The following is a 21,910-nucleotide window of genomic DNA, read 5'->3' as shown; positions in this document are numbered from 1 at the left end:
AGCTCCGGCCGCTATACACCTACCGGACACGTTGGCTCCGACCAACACAGAAGATCTCAACCGAGATCGACCTACAGTTTCAGGTAACCCTCGGAACAGGAGTTTAGAACAAAAACTTTTGGCGTTTTTATGTTATACGTTTATAGATCAAGATTCAATTCATTGATATATAGGATAATAATAATTATTTTTTTGAACAAAAAAAATTCAACACAACTGAGTGGAGCAACGAATAAGCAATAAATAACAAAAAGAGTTAATATATAGGATATAGTCCATTGTCATCTCTGGCATTGTTATCAACAACCAAACGGATCAACATCGCACCATTTTCTGTAACTAAAAAATGACTTAATTTTGATTTTCTCAATACCTGTCTCTGAATTCTGAAATATTATGCTATTGCGTTCCAACCAAATGTTCCAAATAATAGCAAAGGACCATTTCAGCCACTTTTTTGTTCAACTTTTCTACCAGGCACTCCAATCTAACTTTCAAAAAACTCTTTGATGGTTTTCGAAATAGTCCAATCTCTATCCGCACATGCCTACCAAGCACATCACACCTACCAGGTAAACTCACAGCCAAAAAATAAATGATGCACAAATTCTATATCATTTTTATACAAAACACAGATATAATCACTATGATAAATAATTCCTAGTCTACTCAATCTCTCTTTAGTATTAACCCTGCCTACTAGAATAAACTATGCAAATAACTCAACTTTTGGGGAACCAATCCTCTCCATATTATACTAGTGAAACTATAGCTCATGATGTCCTCCGAGATATTCTTTTTCTGCAACACCTGCACAAATGAGTAAGTAGAAAAGGCACATGTTCTATCAAATTTCCATATAATTGTATTCTCTCTACCAGTTGATAGTTTAACTGGTCTTAATCGGTCATAAAGTTGGTTAAGAAGCTCTAACTCCCATTGGAATAAATCTCTCCTCTAATGAAAGTTCCATACTTACTCTAACCTATCCCAGAATTCACAGTCCCCTATGACAGATCCTTGTTGATTTGAAACAGATAAGAGTCTTGGAAAACTCACTTTCAAAGATTCACTTTGTAACCAATCATCTTCCCAAAATCGAATGCCTCTTCCATCTCCCACTTTCATGGATAATCCACTTATCACCTTATCTCTTACCTGTTGCTCCTTAATATTCAGCTGGCAAATGTCTTAAAGGTGATGTCTGTGTTGACAACAATACATTGGAAAAATTATTACAAGAATGTACAATCTTCTTCCACAACGGACAATCCTCCTTTAAAAAGTGTCACCACCATTTGAACAGAAGTGACATATTCCTGATTAACACATCCTCTACCCCTAATCCACCTAACTTTTTTGTGCTTGTACCACTTCCCATTTCATAAGGGATATGCCATTGTTCCCATCTTCTTTACTCCACAAAAATCTTCTCTGTAACCCAATCAACTTCTGATGACCGGATTTCATTACCCACATGAAAATGATGAATCCATTCTTTTGGCAAGCGCACCAAAATTATCGTCAAGTAATAACCCACAATGGAGTGGGATCGTATCCACAGAGACTGGTAGATTTGAGCAATTTCAATCAATTGGTGAATTAGTCAAGCTAAACAGAATAAATTGTAATTACAGAATTATAAATGGGCAGAAATATAAATGGCTAAAAGGTAAAGAAAAGCTGTAAAGTGCAGAAATAGAAATGGCAAGAATGTAAAGGGCAGAAGATTAAATGACTTAATTGTAAATGGGAATGGGAATTTGCAGAATATAGAAGAAAGCTATAAAGAATGGGGAAGATAAGGATAGGGAGATTTATTTAGATCAGGAGATGTTGCCTCTTTGGATTAGATCCAGCTTATATCCTCTTCAATCATGCAACTCATTGACCTCTTGGAAATCATGATTGATTCAGTCCCAATCCCTTGGTGACTCAATCTTTCAGATCTTGATTAATAGCCAATTCCTTGGTCTAATTGCTCATGAAGAGAGATATGTTTGGTCCCTGATTATACCACACATCATCATAGGTCCAAGTAGGGGAGGATTATATGTCACCATATCCAAACACCAAAACCGAGATCCTACTCAAGTGTGAGAAGGGAGTTCTAGCATGGTTTCATGTTTCCTTTACCAAGGTTCCCATGAAACCCATTTTGTATTCAATCTCTTTTCCAAGATAATTGAACACTAAGCATGAGGGTGAGAGCTTGGCGTGCCACACCTTCGACCTCAAGTGGCACGCCCAGACCTTTTTAGCCTTCAACCTCTTCTCTGGAATCTTGTACTAGCGTGCCACGCCATGCTGCTCAAGTGGCACGCCCATTCATTTGTGGGTTTCTTAAGCTTGGCATGCCACGCCTGGCTCCTCAAGTGGCACGCCCAAGTGATTTTTGAAGCTGGCGTGCCACGTGTTCGATACCAAGTGGCACGCTCAGCTTGTTTTGTTGTTTTCTTCCCCTTTTTGATGTCTTTTTCACCTAAAATTTAGCACAAACTCATTTCAAAGCAATGTACTATAATATTCATCAAATAATGCATGAATTGCAATGATCAAATGAGATTATGCTCTTTTATGGTCCTTTTTATGCAAGAAAAAAGGGTAGATGATGCAAGTCATCAATTTCTCTGCAACCGCCTTTGACATCTTATACAAGCTTAAGTAGTAGACCGGCAAGTTATTAAGTACAGATTTGATTAGTACTAGCTTGCTAGCTTTGTTAAAAGTCTTCGCTTTCCATAAACTAAGCTTGTCTTTTACCTTGTCTATAATTAGTTTCCAGGTCTTCACTAATCGAGGATTTTCACCTAGAGAAATCCCTAGGTATTTAACAAGTAAAGCAACTTCTTTACACCTAACAAACCATACCTATTTGTCACCTATTCCTGCTCACAATTAACAAAAATCAAATTTGACTTATCAAAATTAATACTCAATCCAGTCATAAACTAAAAAAATCGCAGAAGCCTCTTATAATTCTTAATTGTCTCCGTTTCTTGGGGGTAGAATAAGATTGTGTCATATGTAAACTGGAGATGCTATAGCTCTATGTTGTCCCTCCTAACCAGTAGTGGAGAAGTGCGTCTATTCCTAATTTCCTCACCCACCATCCTATGCAAAATATCAACGACAAGAACAAATAGAAAAAGAGACAGTAGATCTCCTTGTCTAAGACCTCTCTCCATCCTGAACAGCTTGGATGGTGACCTATTAATTAAAAGGGACATAAATGCTGTGGTCACACATTCCTTCACCATGCTCTCTATCTGAGGTCAAAACCCATCTTTTGTAGCACAATATCTACGAAGCTCCATCTAACCCTGTCATATGCTTTCTGAAAGTCTAACTTGATAATCGCCGCCTTCTTCTTGCGCAACTTCAGCCATTGGACTTCTCACATGCAATAAGGGCACCATCATGTATTTTCTGTCCCTTCACAAACACAGACTGTGCCTCCCCTACTAAACCTGGCATCACTAACCTCATTCTTCTCACTAACACTTTTGATATCACTTTATACATACAACCAACCATACTAATCAGCCGAAGATTTTTATTTTTCTTAGCTCCTATAAATTTTGGAGCTATCGCTACCCATGTTACATTAGCATCCATTGGTAGTTTAGCACTTTAGAAAAATCCTAACAATGCCTCAGTAAACTCCTGACCAATCTCATCTCAACGCTTTTTAATGAAGTTCATATTATATCCATCACTACCTGGAGCTTTAGTCGACTCACAATCCAAAACTGCCTCTTTGATTTTCTCAGTCGATGACAGTACCTCTGATGCTACTACCTTATCTTCATCAATTTGCTTTACCAACCCATCACGGAACCTAATCATAGGAGCATATTCTTGCCGATACAACTCGTTATAAAATCCTCTAATCGCAACCTTTATTCTGGCCTGGTTTTGCACTAGGCTTCCATTGATTAACAAAGCATCAATTCTGTTGTTCCTCCTTCTACTCGACGCTAGGTTATGAAAGTATCTAGCATTCTTGTCCATGTCTCTAGTATGCTGAGATCGAGACAACTGCTTCCAATGAATCTCCTTTATGACATACCACTTCGCACAACAACTCACCAAAGCCTCCCGTTGAGCCTCCACCGTTCCATCATAAGTACCAGCACTAACCATATCATCAAGCTTCTTGATCTCTTCTTCAAACTTATTTATCATGTTGTCCATATCCCCAAAATTATCCCTATGCCATCTTTTCAGCGGTACCGTCAAGGCCTTCAGCTTATTAGTGAACTAATCATCACCCAAGTTCCTCCATTCATCCTTCACCATCCTCAAATATCCCTCATGTATAAAATAGGAATCTAAACTTTGAAATGGTCTTAGGCCCCCACTAACTCTTGTACCTTTTACAGTCAACGGGCAGTGATTTGACAAACCTCTATGTCCCCTTTCAATCGAGTATCTGAGAACTCTTCAAGCCACTCTATACTGACTAGAACCCTGTCAATGGGACTACAAGATCGACCTCTAAACCATGTGAACTTCCGATCATTAAGAGGTAAATTCACAAGCTGTAAATCTTGCATTCAATCTTTAAAGTCTTCCACAGATGCCGGTAAACTAGTTGCACTTTTTCTTTCCTCCACCCGTAGTATTTCATTAAAATCTCTTATGAAACAAAACAGAACCTGACATAACCCCACAATATAGCTCAACTCCTTCTAGATCACTAGTTTCTCATTCCGCACATGCGTCCCATACACCAAGCATAATGCACAGTTAGCTATTTTTTGTCAGCAATCCTTCAACACATAGCCAACCCTCCGATTCGCTTTGGAACAATTTGAATGTTTAAACACCATATCATCCCATATTAACAATAAACTTCCAGAGGCATCTGTTGATTCCACATAGTCCCAGCCCACCATGTCACAACCCTAAATTCGTGCTACATCAAAATTAGTCACTACATCTCTTTCTTAGTTTCAATCAAGGATAACATATTCAACATATATTTTTTCTTTAATTCTTTCACCATATTGAGCTTGTCGTCCCCTCCTAATCCTCTAACATTCCAACAACTATAAATCATTTAAAAGTATTTTACACACCTTTTTATGATTTTTGGGTCTGCTCTTCCTTGCTTTCCCTTTTTGTATCGGCCAATCTTTTTTTGCCATAATTTCTTCATTCTGATCTTGCAAAATAGTCATAAGGTCTTCTTCTTTATCATGTAAGACTGCACCAAACTCCAATGCCAACCTCCATATTTCTCTATTCTCAATCATCTATGCTTCCCATGTGAACCTCTCATCAGCATTTTCGTTCATACATTTTACTTCAGTTTTGGACTTAGTATCCTCCATGTCCTATCCTTTGACATTTTTTTGTTGCACACCAGCCGTTACTAATGTTTCAGGTCCCACAACGTCGTCTTCATCTCCTACCCATGTCACATTAGTCTCCTTTTCTTGATGTTGCATCGAATAGTCTCCATGATCAGCACGGTCTCCTTCCCTTTCAACCAACACTTGCAAATCCTGGCACCCATGGTCATTCACATCCACCGCAGGCCCCATCGTCATGCCTTTACCACTGAAACTACCTTGATCCTGAGCTTGGACGTCGTTTGGAGCTACTCATCCTACTCGACCGGCCACGCTTATCCTCGGCACCGGGTCATGCGGGTTGCTTCCCTTAGCCACATCGTAACTCTTGTTAACTGCCTCTGAATGTGGACGACTCCTGTTTCTCGCAACACACCCTTCATTGCGCAAGACACGACCCACACGCACTTCTTCAGACCAGGAGACAAGTCCCCGACCTGGCCCAGCGTCCCCAACCAAATCTTGCAGCAGCTGATCTTCTATCACAAGCTCAACTTTCCCCAATTTTTTTCTTAACCCATTGGTTTGATGGCTCAAAGAGGATGTGGCTTCATTTTTGTTTTTCTTTCCCATGTTCTTTTTAAAATCCAAGCTCATATTATCCCATTCTTCCAAAATTCTCTCCCCTTCTTTGGACACACTTCCCCTATCAATATATTCTTTCATGACCATTCTTTTGGAATCAAACTCCACACTCTCATCAAATGCCCCAGAATCCGCATCCCCATTAATTCCTTTTAATTTGAATGGATCAGTTAGCTATTTTTTGTGATTTGGAGTTAATTTCTCTTTATTTTATTCATTCAAAAAAATGTCAGGTGTTACCATTCTACCCTTCTCTTCAACGTCATTTTTGCACATGTCACGACTAGAGCTCAACTGTCGGATCCTAAACTGCCACCTTCAACATCGTTCCATCATCATATGAACCAGAGCTTTCACAAATTGGCCTAACTATTACATCTTCCAACAGATATTTATCTCTATATATCTCACGTCCCACCTCTTTTACAAAAATATTAAATCCACTAGTGCCTACAGTGATATAAATCTATTCATTAATCACATTGAATACACAAGTATCGATTAAAACTTGATCAACGCTAAATGATTAAACAGGATCTATCACTTCATCATACTTGACTGCTTCCCTCCCATAGACCGTCGATCGTACATGTAAGGGCACTCCATAACACTCTAGCCAGACTCTTTTAGTCTCACTGTGTTCTGATTCCTCGCATCTCTATACACTATGAAAGAATTGTAAAAGACTATTCATTTTGAAAGTAAATGCTTCCTCTGCGTTCTTCACAGTATTAAAAACTAATAGCACCTTGTACGCTCCAAGCTCTCTGACTTCAACACCCGAAAGAAGATTCTTACAGATTACTTTTCTTAGCGATTTACACTCAATGACCGTCGTCATTCCTCCTACTAAACTCCTCAACAGCCAATCAAAGTTTTTTTTTGCTATTGGGATTTCAAAATTTTTCGTCTATCCATTCCCATGCGGGTCTTTAATGTATTCTTCTTCGTCTTTTCTACTTTTGTAGTATGAATCAAACTTTGTCCTCTTCGAGGTTGCCTATTCTCCACCGCATTCCTTACTTTTTCTTCATCGCACACCCCAATTTTCTTCCCATCCGTTGCCCTTCTATATTTAGCCTCTCCGACAGAGATTATTTTACCCCCTAAACTCATATGATTCATTTCTGCTATAGCCTTCATTGCCCCTCCCTTCATCGTATAGCGTACAAAAACAAACAAGTAAACCTTACTATTTTTCAGCTTCTGGGATATATAGATGTCATTGATTCGTCCCGTCTAATGGAATAAGTGAAATAATTTCTTTTTCGAAATATTTTGCAGTAGATTGTCCACAAAGTGAAAAATAAATTATTTTTCAAACGATAATACTCTCCTCAATTCCAAACTCTAAGATCTCTTCTTCGTCCGTCCCTAGTTCTACCTCACTTTGTATTCTCTCTCTCTCTCTCTCTCTCTCTATATATATATATATATATATATATATATATATATATATATATATATATATATATATATATATATATATATATATATATATATATATCATATTGTACCACTTCTAGTTAATGATAATAATAATAATAATAAGGATATTATTATTGATCTAGATTGAAAGACCTTTGCAAAGGGGTTTAATAGCATGAATATTATTTTATGATTTATTTTGTTATATAAAAAAAATTATTGTGACTTTTTGTTATTTAAATTCTTTTGTTGTGGATTGAATTTTTGTGTAATCAAAGAAATTAAGAATTGGTTAATAAGGATTCACTATATATGAGATTATTATATATTATGTCTTATTATTATTATTATTATTATTATTATTATTATTATTATTATTATTATTATTATTATTGTGCTATGTAAGCATTTTGAACTTGTTACATAAAAAAATTAGTAACAATTTGAATCATATTATACTCATATATTTTGTAAGGTTCAGTTTTAAAATAAATTGGTTAAATATTATGCTATCAAAGTAGCCTCTTTTGTAAAAGCTGAGTTATTTTGGAACAATTAGGAATATGGTTATATGTAATTCATGTGAATATTGGTCGGCCAAAAAGAAAGTCTATATTTGGCATAATTACATATGCATATCAATGATATTTATATATTTGGGTAGCTAGTTAAGAATAAATTAATGGTTATTTTTTATGTGAACAATAATCGACGCAAAGAAAGTTTATTGTTTGACCCAATAATAAAATCCTTATGTTTATTTTCTATTTATTTATGCAACCACTAATCGACCCAAAGTTAAGGAAGGTTGGTTTTTGGCCAATTGGTAAAAAAATATATATGTGGTAATAAATAAATATATTTCTCAAATTTTCATTTGAATAATAAGTCAATCCAAAGATAGACTTATTGTTCGACATAATTTTATTGAGAATATTTTATAAACCGCACTAATAAATTTATGTGTACGTAATTTATGTGAGTATAGATTGGTCCAAAAGAAGTTCTGTACTTTGCCAAATTACATACGCATTTATGATAGTAGACATGCGATAATTATTTAGTTCCATGTGAATAATAAGTTTTTCCAAAGATAGACTTATTGTTTAATAGGATTTATTATTAATGTTTAATTACGAGTTAATATTCAAAATGACCCCTAAAATTTGATCCCTGATGCAATTTAGTCCTCAAACTTTTAATTGACTCAAATTATACCCTGAAAATTTGACCTGTACCTCAATTTGGCCCTTTCATCATTTTTCGTCACCAGAAAACTAACTTGGCAATTTTAAATGGCACTTGATATTTTCTAAACGACGCCGTTTAACGCTTAGCGCGAGAAATATTTAGAAAGGACGTTGTGTGACATGCATGAGGGAGGGGGTTAAACAAAAACCCAAACGTTAACCAAACGTCGTGTGACATGAGGACTTATATAAGAAGGGTCAATTTTGAAGTGGTTAACGTTTGGATTTTTGTTTAACCCCCTCCCTCATGTCACACGACGTCATTTTTGAATATTTCTCGTACCAAGCGTTAAACGGCGCCATTTAGACAGTGTCAGGTATCATTTAAAATTGTCAGTTCAGCTTTCTGGTGACGGAAAATGACAAAAGGGCTAAATTGAGGCACGGGTCAAAATTTCACGGTACAATTTGAGCCAATTAAAAGTTTGAGGGCTAAATTGCTCCGGGAGTCAAATTTTAGGGGTCATTTTGAGTATTAACTCGTTCGATTACTGTATTAAAAATACCACTTTCAAATTAATATTTCTGTCTAAAAACTAAATATTAATATTGTACTAGGTATCTATGATGGTCCCACTATTATATGAATTTTATTCATATAATATGTAGCTTGTGGTAACTTATATTTCATCAAATTAATTATTATCTCATATGGTCTTTTGAAATAAATATGGTTGCTGACTGTTGGGAAAAACTCAATAAAGGTTCAAAAACAAGAACCTATCTAATAGCGGAAGCACCAAAAATAATTTTTCCACAACCTGTGCAATTAAATGGGCAACACCAAAGATACTCCAAGCAGTAAATATAATGACAGAAATTAAATAATCAGACACCAGAATTTTAACGTGGGAAAACCCCCAAAAGAGGGACAAAAAACCCACGAGACCTAGTCCGAAAAAATCTTCCACTATCAGAATAATGGGTACACAAAAAGTCTTCCTAGTAACACTAGGGCATCTCGACAATCAACAAAATGCATCACCAAAACTGGTGGAATCAACATAAACCCTCCACAAAAGTGGGTATCTCAAATCAGGCAAAAAAAAGAGAAGGCAATACAACAAATAAGTTATATCCTAATGTTCATCTCTACACCAAGAATAACATACTAAAATTTCATAAGAAATGAAGCAAGTTTACCAATTTAATAGGATCAAAGTTGGCTTGCCTTTTTCCCCTAAATTCTTCTCCTCTTCGGCGCTGTAACCCTATTTCATTCCTTTCATTCAAAAACAAAGAATGAAAGCTCTTCTCTCTCTCCCGTGCTTCCGTGGCTAATAGCCACCTTATTTCTTTTTTTTTTGTTTTAAAGTTGTGGGCCCCACTTGGTTGGAGACCCACCAACAAATCTCCCCCTCACCAACTCAAGTGGGGATAGGCTGCTTGGTGCACGAAATTGTAATCATCAATGGCGCCATCAACATGGTACGCTCAATTGCAATCTTAACTCTTTATCACAACTTCACACAACTAACCAGCAAGTGCACTGGGTCGTCCAAGTAATAAACCTTACGCGAGTAAGGGTCGATCCCACGGAGATTGTTGGTATGAAGCAAGCTATGGTCATCTTGTAAATCTCAGTCAGGCAGACTCAAATGGTTATGGAGGATAACATAAAACATAAAGTAAAGATAGAGATACTTATGCAATTCATTGGTGAGAATTTTAGATAAGCGTATGGAGATGCTTTGTCCCTTTCGTCTCTCTGCTTTCCTACTGTCTTCATCCAATCCTTCTTACTCCTTTCCATGGCAAGCTGTATGTTGGGCATCACCGCTGTCAATAGCTACAGTCCCGTCCTCTCAGTGAAAATTTTCAACGCGCTCTGTCACAGCACGGCTATTCAGCTGTCGGTTCTCGATCATGTCGGAATAGAATCCAGTGATTCTTTTGCGTCTGTCACTAATGCCCCACAATCGCGAGTTTGAAGCTCGTCACAGTCATTCAATCCTTGAATCCTACTCAGAATACCACAGACAAGGTTTAGACCTTCCGGATTCTCTTGAATGCCGCCATCAATTCTAGCTTATACCACAAAGATTCTGATTAAGGAATCCAAGAGATATCCACTCAATCTAAGGTAGAACGGAGGTGGTTGTCAGGCACACGTTCATAGGTGAGAATGATGATGAGTGTCACGGATCATCACATTCATCAAGTTGAGGAACAAGTGATATCTTAGAACAAGAATAAGCTGAATTGAATAGAAGAACAATAGTAATTACATTGATACTCGAGGTACAGCAGAGCTCCACACCTTAATCTATGGTATGTAGAAACTCCACCATTGAAAATACATAAGAACAAGGTCTAGGCATGGCCAAATGGCCAGCCTCCCAAAGTGGGTTCAATCATAAAAACATGATCAAAAGATTCAAGTGATCAAAAGACGAAAATACAATAGTAAAAGGTCCTACTTATAGAGAACTAGTAGCCTAGGGTTTACAAATATGAGTAAATGACATAAAAATCCACTTCCGGGCCCACTTGGTGTGTGATTGGGCTGAGAATTGAAGCATTTTCGTGTAGAGACTCTTCTTGGAGTTAAACACCAGCTTTTGTGCCAGTTTGGGCGTTTAACTCCCATTCTTGTGCCAGTTCCGGCGTTTTACGCCAGAATTCTTGAGCTGACTTGGAACGCCTGTTTGTGCCATCAAATCTCGGGCAAAGTATGGACTATTATACATTTCTGGAAAGCCCAGGATATCTACTTTCCAACGCAGTTGAGAGCGCGCCAATTGGGCTTCTGTACCTCCAGAAAATCCCCTTCGAGTGCAGGGAGGTCAGAATCCAACAGCATTTGCAGTTCTTTTCAGCCTCTGAATAAGATTTTTGCTCAGGTCCCTCAATTTCAGCCAGAAAATATCTTAAATCACAGAAAAACACACAAACTCATAGTAAAGTCTAGAAAAGTGAATTTTAACTAAAAACTAATAAAAATATAATAAAAACTAACTAAAACATACTAAAAATAATGCCAAAAAGCGTATAAGTTATCCGCTCATCACAACACCAAACTTAAATTGTTGCTTGTCCCCAAGCAACTGAAGATCAAATAAGATAAAAAGAAGAGAATATGCAATAAATTCCAAAAACATCTATGAAGATCAGTATTAATTAGATGAGCGGGGCTTTTAGCTTTTTGCCTCTGAACAGTTTTGGCATCTCACTCTATCCTTTGAAATTCAGAATGATTGGCTTCCATAGGAACTCAGAATCCAGATAGTATTATTGATTCTCCTAGTTAAGTATGATGATTCTTGAACATAGCTACTTTATGAGTCTTGGCCGTGGCCCAAAGCACTCTGTCTTCCAGTATTACCACCGGATACATACATGCCACAGACACATAACTGGGTTAACCTTTTCAGATTGTGACTCAGTTTTGCTAGAGTCCCCAATTAGAGGTGTCCAGGGTTCTTAAGCACACTCTTTTTGCCTTGGATCACAACTTTATTGTTTTCTTTTTCTTCCTCTTTTTTTTCGCATGTACTATCTTTTTTTTTTGAATTCTCTGCTTTTTCTTGCTTCAAGAATCATGTTTATAATTTTTCAGATCCTCAGTAACATGTCTCCTTTTTTATCATTCTTTCAAGAGCCAACGTTCATGAATAACAAATTCAAAAGACATATGCACTGTTCAAGCATACATTCAGAAGTCAAAGTATTGCCACCACATCAAAATAATTAATCTGTTATAAAATTCAAAATTCATGCAATTCCTCTCTTTTCCAATTAAGAACATTTTTCATTTAAGAAAGGTGATGGATTCATAGGACATTCATAACTTTAAGGCATAGACACTAAGACACTAATGATCATAAGACACAAACATAGATAAACATAAGCATAATTTTCGAAAAACAGGAAAATAAAGAACAAGGAGATTAAAGAACGGGTCCACCTTAGTGATGGCGGCTTGTTCTTCCTCTTGAAGATCTTATGGAGTGTTTGAGCTCCTCAATGTCTCTTCCTTGTCTTTGTTGCTCCTCTCTCATGATTCTTTGATCTTCTCTAATTTCATGGAGGGGAATGGAATGTTCTTGGTGCTCCACCCTTAGTTGTCCCATGTTGGAACTCAATTCTCCTAGGGAGGTGTTGATTTGCTCCCAATAGTTTTGTGGAGGAAAGTGCATCCCTTGAGGTATTTCAGGGATTTCATGATGAGTGGGATCTCTTGTTTGCTCCATCCTCTTCTTAGTGATGGGCTTGTCTTCATCAATGAGGATGTCTCCCTCTATGTTAATTCCGACTGAATAACAGAGGTGACAAATGAGATGAGGGAAGGCTAACCTTGCCAAGGTAGAGGACTTGTCTGCCACCTTATAAAGTTCTTGGGATATAACCTCATGAACTTCTATTTCCTCTCCAATCATGATGCTATGAATCATGATAGCCCGGTCTATAGTAACTTCGGACCGGTTGCTAGTGGGAATGATTGAGCGTTGGATAAACTCCAACCATCCTCTAGCCACGGGCTTGAGGTCATGCCTTCTCAGTTGAACTGGCTTCCCTCTTGAATCTCTCTTCCATTGAGCGCGCTCTTCACAAATGTCTATGAGGACTTGGTCCAACCTTTGATCAAAGTTGACCCTTCTAGTGTAAGGGTGTTCATCTCCTTGCATCATGGGCAAGTTGAATGCCAACCTTATATTTTCTGGACTAAAATCCAAGCATTTCCCCCGAACCATTGTAAGCCAATTCTTTGGGTCCGGGTTCACACTTTGATCATGGTTCTTGGTGATCCATGCATTGGCATAGAACTCTTGAACCATTAAGATTCCGACTTGTTGAATGGGGTTGGTAAGAACTTCCCAACCTCTTCTTCAGATCTCGTGTCGGATCTTCGGATATTCACTCTTTTTGAGTTTGAAAGGGACCTCGGGGATCACCTTTTTCATGGCCACAACTTCATAGAAGTGGTCTTGATGCACACTTGAGATGAATCTCTCCATCTCCCATGACTCGGAGGTGGAAGCTTTTGCCTTCTCTTTCCTCTTTCTAGAGGTTTCTCCGGCCTTAGATGCCATAAATGGTTATGGAAAAATAAAAAGCAATGATTTTACCACACCAAACTTAGAAGGTTTGCTCGTCCTCGAGAAAAAGAAGAAAGAAGAGAGTAGAAGAAGAAGAAATAGAGGAGATAGAGGTGGCTTTGTGGTTCGGCCAAGGGGGAGAAGTAGTGTTTAGGTTGTGTGAAAATGAAGGAGTGAAGAAGAGTTTATATAGGGGTGGGGAGAGGGGTAGGGTTCGGTCATGGATGGGTGGGTTGGGAGGGAAAGTGGTTTGAATTTGAATGGTGAGGTAGGTGAGGTTTTATGAAGGATGGATGTGAGTGGTGAGGAGAATAGTGGGATTTGATAGGTGAGGGGTTTTTGGGGAAGAGGTGTTGAGGTGATTGGTGAATGGGTGAAGAGGAGAGAGAGTGGTAGGGTAGGTGGGGATCCTGTGGGGTCCACAGATCCTGAGGTGTCAAGAAAAATTTATCCCTGCACCAAGTGGCGAGCAAAATTGCTCTTTATGCCAATTCTGGCGTTAAACGCCGGGCTGGTGCCCATTTCTGGCGTTTAACGCCAGCTTCTTGCCCCTTCCTGGCGTTTAACGCCAGTCTGGTGCCCCTTTCTGGCATTAAACGCCCAGAATGGTGCCAGACTGGGCGTTAAACGCCCATTTGCTGCCCTTACTGGCGTTTAAACGCCAGCAAGTTTTCCTCTAGGGTGTGTTGTTTTTCTTTCTGTTTTTCATTCTGTTTTTGCTTTTCAATTGATTTTGTGACTTCCCATGATCATCAACCTATAGAAAACATAAAATAACAAAGGGAATTAGATAAATATAACATTGGGTTGCCTCCCAACAAGCACTTCTTTAATGTCAGTAGCTTGACAATGGGCTCTCATGGAGCCTCACAGATACTCAGAGCAATGTTGGAACCTCCCAACACCAAACTTAGAGTTTGAATGTGGGGGTTCAACACCAAACTTAGAAGTTGGTTGAGGCCTCCCAACACCAAACTTGGAGTTTGACTGTGGGGGCTCTATTTGACTCTGTTTTGAGAGAAGCTCTTCATGCTTCCTCTCCATGGTTGCAGAGGGATATCCTTGAGCCTTAAACACAAAGGATTCTTCATTCACTTGAATGATCAATTCTCCTATGTCAACATCAATCACAGCCTTTGCTGTGGCTAGGAAGGGTTTGCCAAGGATGATGGATTCATCCATGCACTTCCTAGTCTCTAGGACTATGAAATCAGCAGGTATGTAATAGTCTTCAACTTTTACCAGAACATCCTCTACAAGTCCATATGCTTGTTTTCTTGAATTGTCTGCCATCTCTAGTGAGATTCTTGTAGCTTGTACCTCAAAGATCCCTAGCTTCTCCATTACAGAGATAGTCATGAGGTTTATGCTTGACCTTAGGTCACACAGAGCTTTCTTGAAGATCATGGTGCCTATTGTACAAGGTATTGAGAACTTCCCAGGGTCCTGTCTCTTTTGAGGTAGTTTCTGCCTAGACAAGTCAGCCAGTTCTTTAGTGAGCAAAGGGGGTTCATCCTCCCAAGTCTCATTACCAAATAACTTTTTATTTAGCTTCATGATTGCTCCAAGGTACTTAGCAACTTGCTCTTCAATGACATCTTCATCCTCTTCAGAGGAAGAATACTCATCAGAGCTCATGAATGGCAGAAGTAAATCCAATGGAATCTCTATGGTCTCGGTGTGAGCCTCAGATTCCCATGGTTCCTTATTGGGGAACTCATTGGAGGCCAGTGGACGTCCATTGAGGTCTTCCTCAGTGGCGATCACTGCCTCTTCCTCCTCTCCAAATTCGGCCATGTTGATCGCCTTACACTCTCCTTTTGGATTTTCTTCTGTATTGCTTGGAAGAGTACTAGGAGGGAGTTCAGTAACTTTCTTACTCAGCTGACCCACTTGTGCCTCCAAGTTTCTAATGGAGTACCTTGTTTCAGTTATGAAACTTTGAGTGGTTTTGATTAGATCAGAGACTATAGTTGCTAAGTCAAAGGAGTTCTGTTTAGAATTCTCTGTCTGTTGCTGAGAAGATGATGGAAAAGGCTTGCCATTGCTAAACCTGTTTCTTCCACCATTATTGTTGTTGAAACCTTGTTGAGGTCTCTGTTGATCCTTCCATGAGAGATTTGGATGATTTCTCTATGAAGGATTATAGGTGTTTCCATAGGGTTCTCCCATGTAATTCACCTCTTCCATTGAAGGGTTCTCAGGATCATAAGCTTCTTCTTCAGATGAAGCATCCTTAGTACTGCCTGGTGCAGCTTGCATTCCAGACAGACTTTGAGAAATCATATTGACTTGCTGAGTCAATATTTTGTTCTGAGCCAGTATGGCATTCAGAGTATCAATCTCAAGAACTCCTTTCTTCTGATTCGTCCCATTGTTCACAGGATTCCTTTCAGAAGTGTACATGAATTGGTTATTTGCAACTATTTCAATGAGTTCTTGAGCTTCTACAGGCGTCTTCTTCAGATGAAGCGATCCTCCAGCAGAGCTATCCAATGACATCTTGGACAGTTCAGACAGACCATCATAGAAGATACCTATGATGCTCCATTCAGAAAGCATGTCAGAGGGACACTTTTTGATCAATTATTTGTATCTTTCCCAAGCTTCATAGAGGGATTCACCTTCCTTCTGTCTGAAGGTTTGGACTTCCACTCTAAGCTCACTCAATTTTTGAGGTGGAAAGAACTTTGCCAAGAAGGCATTGACTAGCTTTTCCCAAGAGTTCAGGCTTTCTTTAGGTTGTGAGTCCAACCATATCCGAGCTCTGTCTCTTACAGCAAAAGGGAATAGCATAAGTCTGTAGACCTCAGGGTCAACCCCATTGGTCTTGACAGTGTCACAAATTTGCAAGAATTCAGCTAAAAACTGATGAGGATCTTCCAATAGAAGTCCATGGAACTTGCAATTCTGTTGCATTAGAGAAACTAATTGAGGCTTAAGCTCAAAGTTGTTTGCTCCAATGGCAGGGATAGAGATGCTTCTCCCATAGAAGTCGGGAGTAGGTGCAGTAAAGTCACCCAGCACCTTCCTTGCATTGTTGGCATTGTTATTGTTTTTGGCTGCCATGTCTTCTTCTTTGAAGAATTCTGCTAGGTCCTCTACAGAGAGTTTTGCTTTAGCTTCTCTTAGCTTTTGCTTCAAGGTCCTTTCAGGTTCAGGGTCAACCTCAACAAGAATGCTTTTGTCTTTGCTCCTGCTCATATGAAAGAGAAGAAAGCAAGAAAATATGGAATCCTCTATGTCACAGTATAGAGATTCCTTGAGGTGTTAGAGGAAAAGAAAAATAGAAGGAAGAGGTAGAAGAATTTGAACTTAGAAAGATAGAGTTCGAATTGTACATGTTAGTCCAAAATAAAAGGATGTGAGAAGAGGGAAAGAAATTTTCGAAAATAAATTTAAAATGATTTTAAAAACATTTTGAAAAATTGAAGAATGATTTTCGAAAAAAATGATTGGGAAAGAAATAAAGTGATATTTGAAAAAGATTTTGAAATTAGAAATCAAAAGGATATGATTGAAAACTTATTTTGAAAAAGATGTGATTAAAAAGATATGATTGAAAATATATAGTTTTAAAAAGATACGATTGAAAAACAATTTAAAAAAGATTTGATTTTTAAAATCAATGACTTGGCTAACAAGAAAAGATATGATTCAAACATTAAACCTTTCTCAACAGAAAAGGCAACATACTTGAAATGTTGAATCAAATCATTAATTGTTAGCAAGTATTTTTGAAAAAGGAAAGAAATTGATTTTGAAAATATATGATTGAAAAGATATGATTTGAAAAAGATTTGATTTTGAAAAATTACGAAAACTTAAAAAAATTTGCATTAAAAACAAAATCTTCCCTCTTGTGCCATCCTGGTGTTAAACGCCCAGAATGGTATACATTCTGGCGTTTAACGCCTAAAATGCTACCCTTTTGGGCGTTAAACGCCCAGCCAGGTATCCTGGCTGGCATTTAAACGCTAGTTTTCCTTCTTCACTGGGCGTTTTGAACGCCCAGCTTTTTCTGTGTAATTCCTCTGCTGAATGTTCTGAATCTTCAATTCTCTGTATTATTGACTTGAAAAGACACAAATTAAAAATTTTTTTTGATTTTTAATGATGAAGAAAAATCAAAATGCAACTAAAATCAAATAAACAATGCATGCAAGACACCAAACTTAGAAGTTTGTATACTACTGACACTAACAAATTGAGAATGCATATGAGAAACAACAAAACACTCAAGACAAGAGAATTTAAAGATCAGAGCAAGTAAATCATCAAGAACAACTTGAAGATCAATGAAGACACATGATAAATGCAAGAAGAACAGAAACATGCAATTGACACCAAACTTAAAATGAGACACTAGACTCAAACAAGAAATATTTTTGGTTTTTTATGATTTTGTAAATTTTTTTGGTTTTTTTTTAGAAAATTATATGGAGAAGAAAATAAAGAGATTCAAAATTTTTAATAAGAATTCCAGGAATCATGCAATGTTAGTCTAAAGCTTTAGTCTAAAGAAATTAGACATGGCTAGCCAAGCTTCAGCAGGACATTGCATTCAAGAGCTAAATTGATGAAGATCAATCAGCTTTAGTGATGATAAGAACATCACCTTGAAACACTAGAATTCATTCTTAAAAATTCTGAAAAATACCTAATCTAAGCAACAAGATGAACCGTCAGTTGTCCAAACTTAAACAATCCCCGGCAACGGTGCCAAAAACTTGGTGTACGAAATTGTGATCATCAATGGCGCCATCAACATGGTACGCTCAATTGCAATCTCAACTCTTTATCACAACTTCGCACAACTAACCAGCAAGTGCACTGGGTCGTCCAAGTAATAAACCTTACGCGAGTAAGGGTCGATCCCACGGAGATTGTTGGTATGAAGCAAGCTATGGTCATCTCGTAAATCTCAGTCAGGCAGACTCAAATGGTTATGGAGGATAACATAAAACATAAAGTAAAGATAGAGATACTTATGCAATTCATTGGTGAGAATTTTAGATAAGCGTATGGAGATGCTTTGTCCCTTTCGTCTCTCTGCTTTCCTACTGTCTTCATCCAATCCTTCTTACTCCTTTCCATGGCAAGCTGTATGTTGGGCATCACCGCTGTCAATAGCTACAGTCCCGTCCTCTCAGTGAAAATGTTCAACGCGCTCTGTCACAGCACGGCTATTCAGCTGTCGGTTCTCGATCATGTCGGAATAGAATCCAGTGATTCTTTTGCGTCTGTCACTAACGCCCCATAATCGCGAGTTTGAAGCTCGTCACAGTCATTCAATCCTTGAATCCTACTCAGAATACCACAGACAAGGTTTAGACCTTCCGGATTCTCTTGAATGCCGCCATCAATTCTAGCTTATACCACGAAGATTCTGATTAAGGAATCCAAGAGATATCCACTCAATCTAAGGTAGAACGGAGGTGGTTGTCAGACACACGTTCATAGGTGAGAATGATGATGAGTGTCACGGATCATCACATTCATCAAGTTGAGGAACAAGTGATATCTTAGAACAAGAATAAGCTGAATTGAATAGAAGAACAATAGTAATTGCATTGATACTCGAGGTACAGCAGAGCTCCACACCTTAATCTATGGTGTGTAGAAACTCCACCATTGAAAATACATAAGAACAAGGTCTAGGCATGGCCGAATGGCCAGCCTCCTAAAGAGGGTTCAATCATAAAAAAATGATCAAAACATTCAAGTGATCAAAAGATGAAAATACAATAGTAAAAGGTCCTACTTATAGAGAACTAGTAGCCTAGGGTTTACAAATATGAGTAAATGGCATAAAAATCCACTTCCAGGCCCACTTGGTGTGTGCTTGGGATGATCATTGAAGCATTTTCGTGTAGAGACTCTTCTTAGAGTTAAACGCCAGATTTTGTGCTAGTTTGGGCGTTTAACTCCCATTCTTGTGCCAGTTCCGTCGTTTTACGCCAGAATTCTTGAGCTGACTTGGAACGCCTATTTGGGCCATCAAATATCGAGCAAAGTATGGACTATTTACATTGCTCGAAAGCCCAGGATGTCTAATTTCTAACGCAATTGAAAGCGCGCCAATTGGGCTTCTGTAGCTCCAAAAAATTCACGTCGAGTGTAGGGAGGTCAGAATCCAACAGCATCTGCAGTCCTTTTCAGCCTCTGAATCAGATTTTTGCTTAGGTCCCTCAATTTCAGCCAGAAAATACCTGAAATCACAAAAAAACACACAAACTCATAGTAAAGTCCAGAAAAGTGAATTTTAACTAAAAACTAACTAAAACATACTAAAAACATACTAAAAACAATGCTAAAAAGCGTATAAATTATCCGCTCATCACTGCTCCACCAAGCCCGCCTTCTCTTTGCAGGAATCAAACTTCACTGCAGGTAAACTTTTAGTCATCATATCTGAACCATTATCATCAGTATGGATCTTCTCAAGTGTATATGACTTTATCTCAAGCGCTTGACGTATCCAATGATACCTCACCTCTATCTGCTTCGCTCTGGAATAAAACATCGGATTCTTGCTGAGATGGATAGCACTCTGACTATCACAAAATAACACATACTTCTCTTGATTGATGCCTAACTCTTGTAGGAATTTTTTCATCCACAAGAGTTCCTTAGAAGCTTCAACAATAGCAATGTATTCTACCTCTGTAGTAGACAAAGCAACACATTTCTGAAGTCGAGATTGCCACGACACAGCTCCCCCTGCAAAAGTCATCATATAACCAGAAGTAGACTTCCTTGAATCAAGATCCCCAGCTATATCTGCATCTGTGTAACCATCCAACACTCCACTCCCAAAGCATAAACAAACTCTGGCTGTACCATTAAGGTATCTGAGAATCCACTTCACTGCTTGCCAGTGTTCCTTGCCAGGATTAGAGAGAAACCGACTAATAACTCCAACGGCATGAGCAATATCCGGCCTGGTGCAAATCATAGCATACATCAAACTGCCAACTGCAGATGCATATGGAATCTTCTTCATTTCCGCTTTCTCTTTCTCACTTGTAGGACATTGCTGCGAACTCAGCTTGAAATGACTAGCAAGTGGAGTACTAACAGGTTTGGAATTACTCATGCTAAACCTCTCTAAAACCTTCTCAATGTACTTTTGCTGCGACAACCACAGTTTCGCATTCTTCCTGTCACGAGTGATACTCATGCCAAGGATTTTCTTTGCAGGACCCAAATCCTTCAAAGCAAAGGATCTGTTCAAGTCTTTCTTAAGACTTTCAATCTTCTTAGTGTCATGACCAACAATCAACATGTCATCAACATAAAGCAAGAGAATTATAAAATCACCATCAGAGAATTTCTTAACATAGACACAATGATCAGAAGAAGTCTTACTATACCCATGACCTTCCATGAAGGAATCAAACTTCGTGTACCACTGCCTTGGCGCTTGCTTCAACCCATATAAGCTCTTCTTTAACTTGCATACAAGGTGCTCCTTTCCTTTAACCTCGAAACCCTCTGGTTGCTCCATATAAATTTCTTTATCTATGTCACCGTGAAGGAATGCAGTATTCACATCAAGCTGCTCAACCTCTAAAATCAAGCTAGCTGCCAACCCAAGCACAACTCGAATAGAGGACATCTTCACAATTGGAGAGAAAATCTCCTCAAAATCAATACCTTTCTTTTGCTCAAAGTCTTTCACAACCAATCAAGCTTTGTACCTTGGTCGTGAGACATTTTCATCCGCTTTCAACTTGAACACCCATTTATTCTTGAATGCTCTCTTACCCTTAGGCAACTTCACCAATTCAAAAGTATGATTCTCATGCAAGGATTTCATTTCTTCTTGCATGGCCTTCAACCAATCTTCTTTATGCTTATCAGACATAGCTTCCTGGTAGCTCTCTGGCTCCCCATTCTCAGTATTCATCACATACTCATGAGGAGAGTATTTCTGAGAAGGATGACGCTCTCTAGTAGATCTTCTCAATTCATGCTCAACTGGTGGTTCAGGTGGAACTTCAACATCTAGTGGAACTTCTACATCTGGCACCTCAGGTTGAGGTGTAGGTTCATCATGCAAATCATCACCATTATTATCAACTTGTACATCTCCCCCATCAACAGGAGGTCTAGTGGAAGGACCAGGTTCATCATCAGCAGAATGTCTAACAGTTACTGTTGGCTTATCTGTCTTCTCAAGATCTTTAATAGTTTGGTCTTCAAGAAAAATTACATCTCGACTTCTAATTATCTTCTTGCTCAT

General features: G+C 38.3%; 1 protein-coding gene across 1 annotated transcript; it reads right to left on the bottom strand.

Moving 5' to 3' along the window:
• Positions 1 to 3,681: 3,681 nt before the first annotated feature.
• Positions 3,682 to 5,558, bottom strand: LOC112794729 (uncharacterized). The gene is made up of 3 exons (XM_025836712.1): positions 5,372 to 5,558; positions 4,410 to 4,552; positions 3,682 to 4,263 (listed from the first exon to the last, which is right to left on the bottom strand). Exons 1-3 carry the CDS (start codon positions 5,556 to 5,558, stop codon positions 3,682 to 3,684), a joined length of 912 nt encoding a protein of 303 aa, XP_025692497.1.
• Positions 5,559 to 21,910: the final 16,352 nt, after the last annotated feature.

The sequence above is a fragment of the Arachis hypogaea genome, chromosome 4, assembly GCF_003086295.3.
Source record: "Arachis hypogaea cultivar Tifrunner chromosome 4, arahy.Tifrunner.gnm2.J5K5, whole genome shotgun sequence".
Lineage (NCBI taxonomy): Eukaryota > Viridiplantae > Streptophyta > Magnoliopsida > Fabales > Fabaceae > Arachis > Arachis hypogaea.
The sequence above is the reverse complement of the archived record's forward strand: the minus strand, read 5'-3'. Positions and strand labels throughout refer to the sequence as shown.

Coding starts and splice junctions, on each gene's coding strand:
- LOC112794729 (XM_025836712.1), bottom strand. CDS start 5,558: ATGACGATGGGGCCTGCGGTGGATGTGAATGACCATGGGTGCCAGGAT. Junction 4,553..5,371: donor TGAAACATTAGTAACGGCTG/GTGTGCAACAAA, acceptor ATTGAATGCAAG/ATTTACAGCTTGTGAATTTA. Junction 4,264..4,409: donor GATTGAAAGGGGACATAGAG/GTTTGTCAAATC, acceptor GGTGATGATTAG/TTCACTAATAAGCTGAAGGC.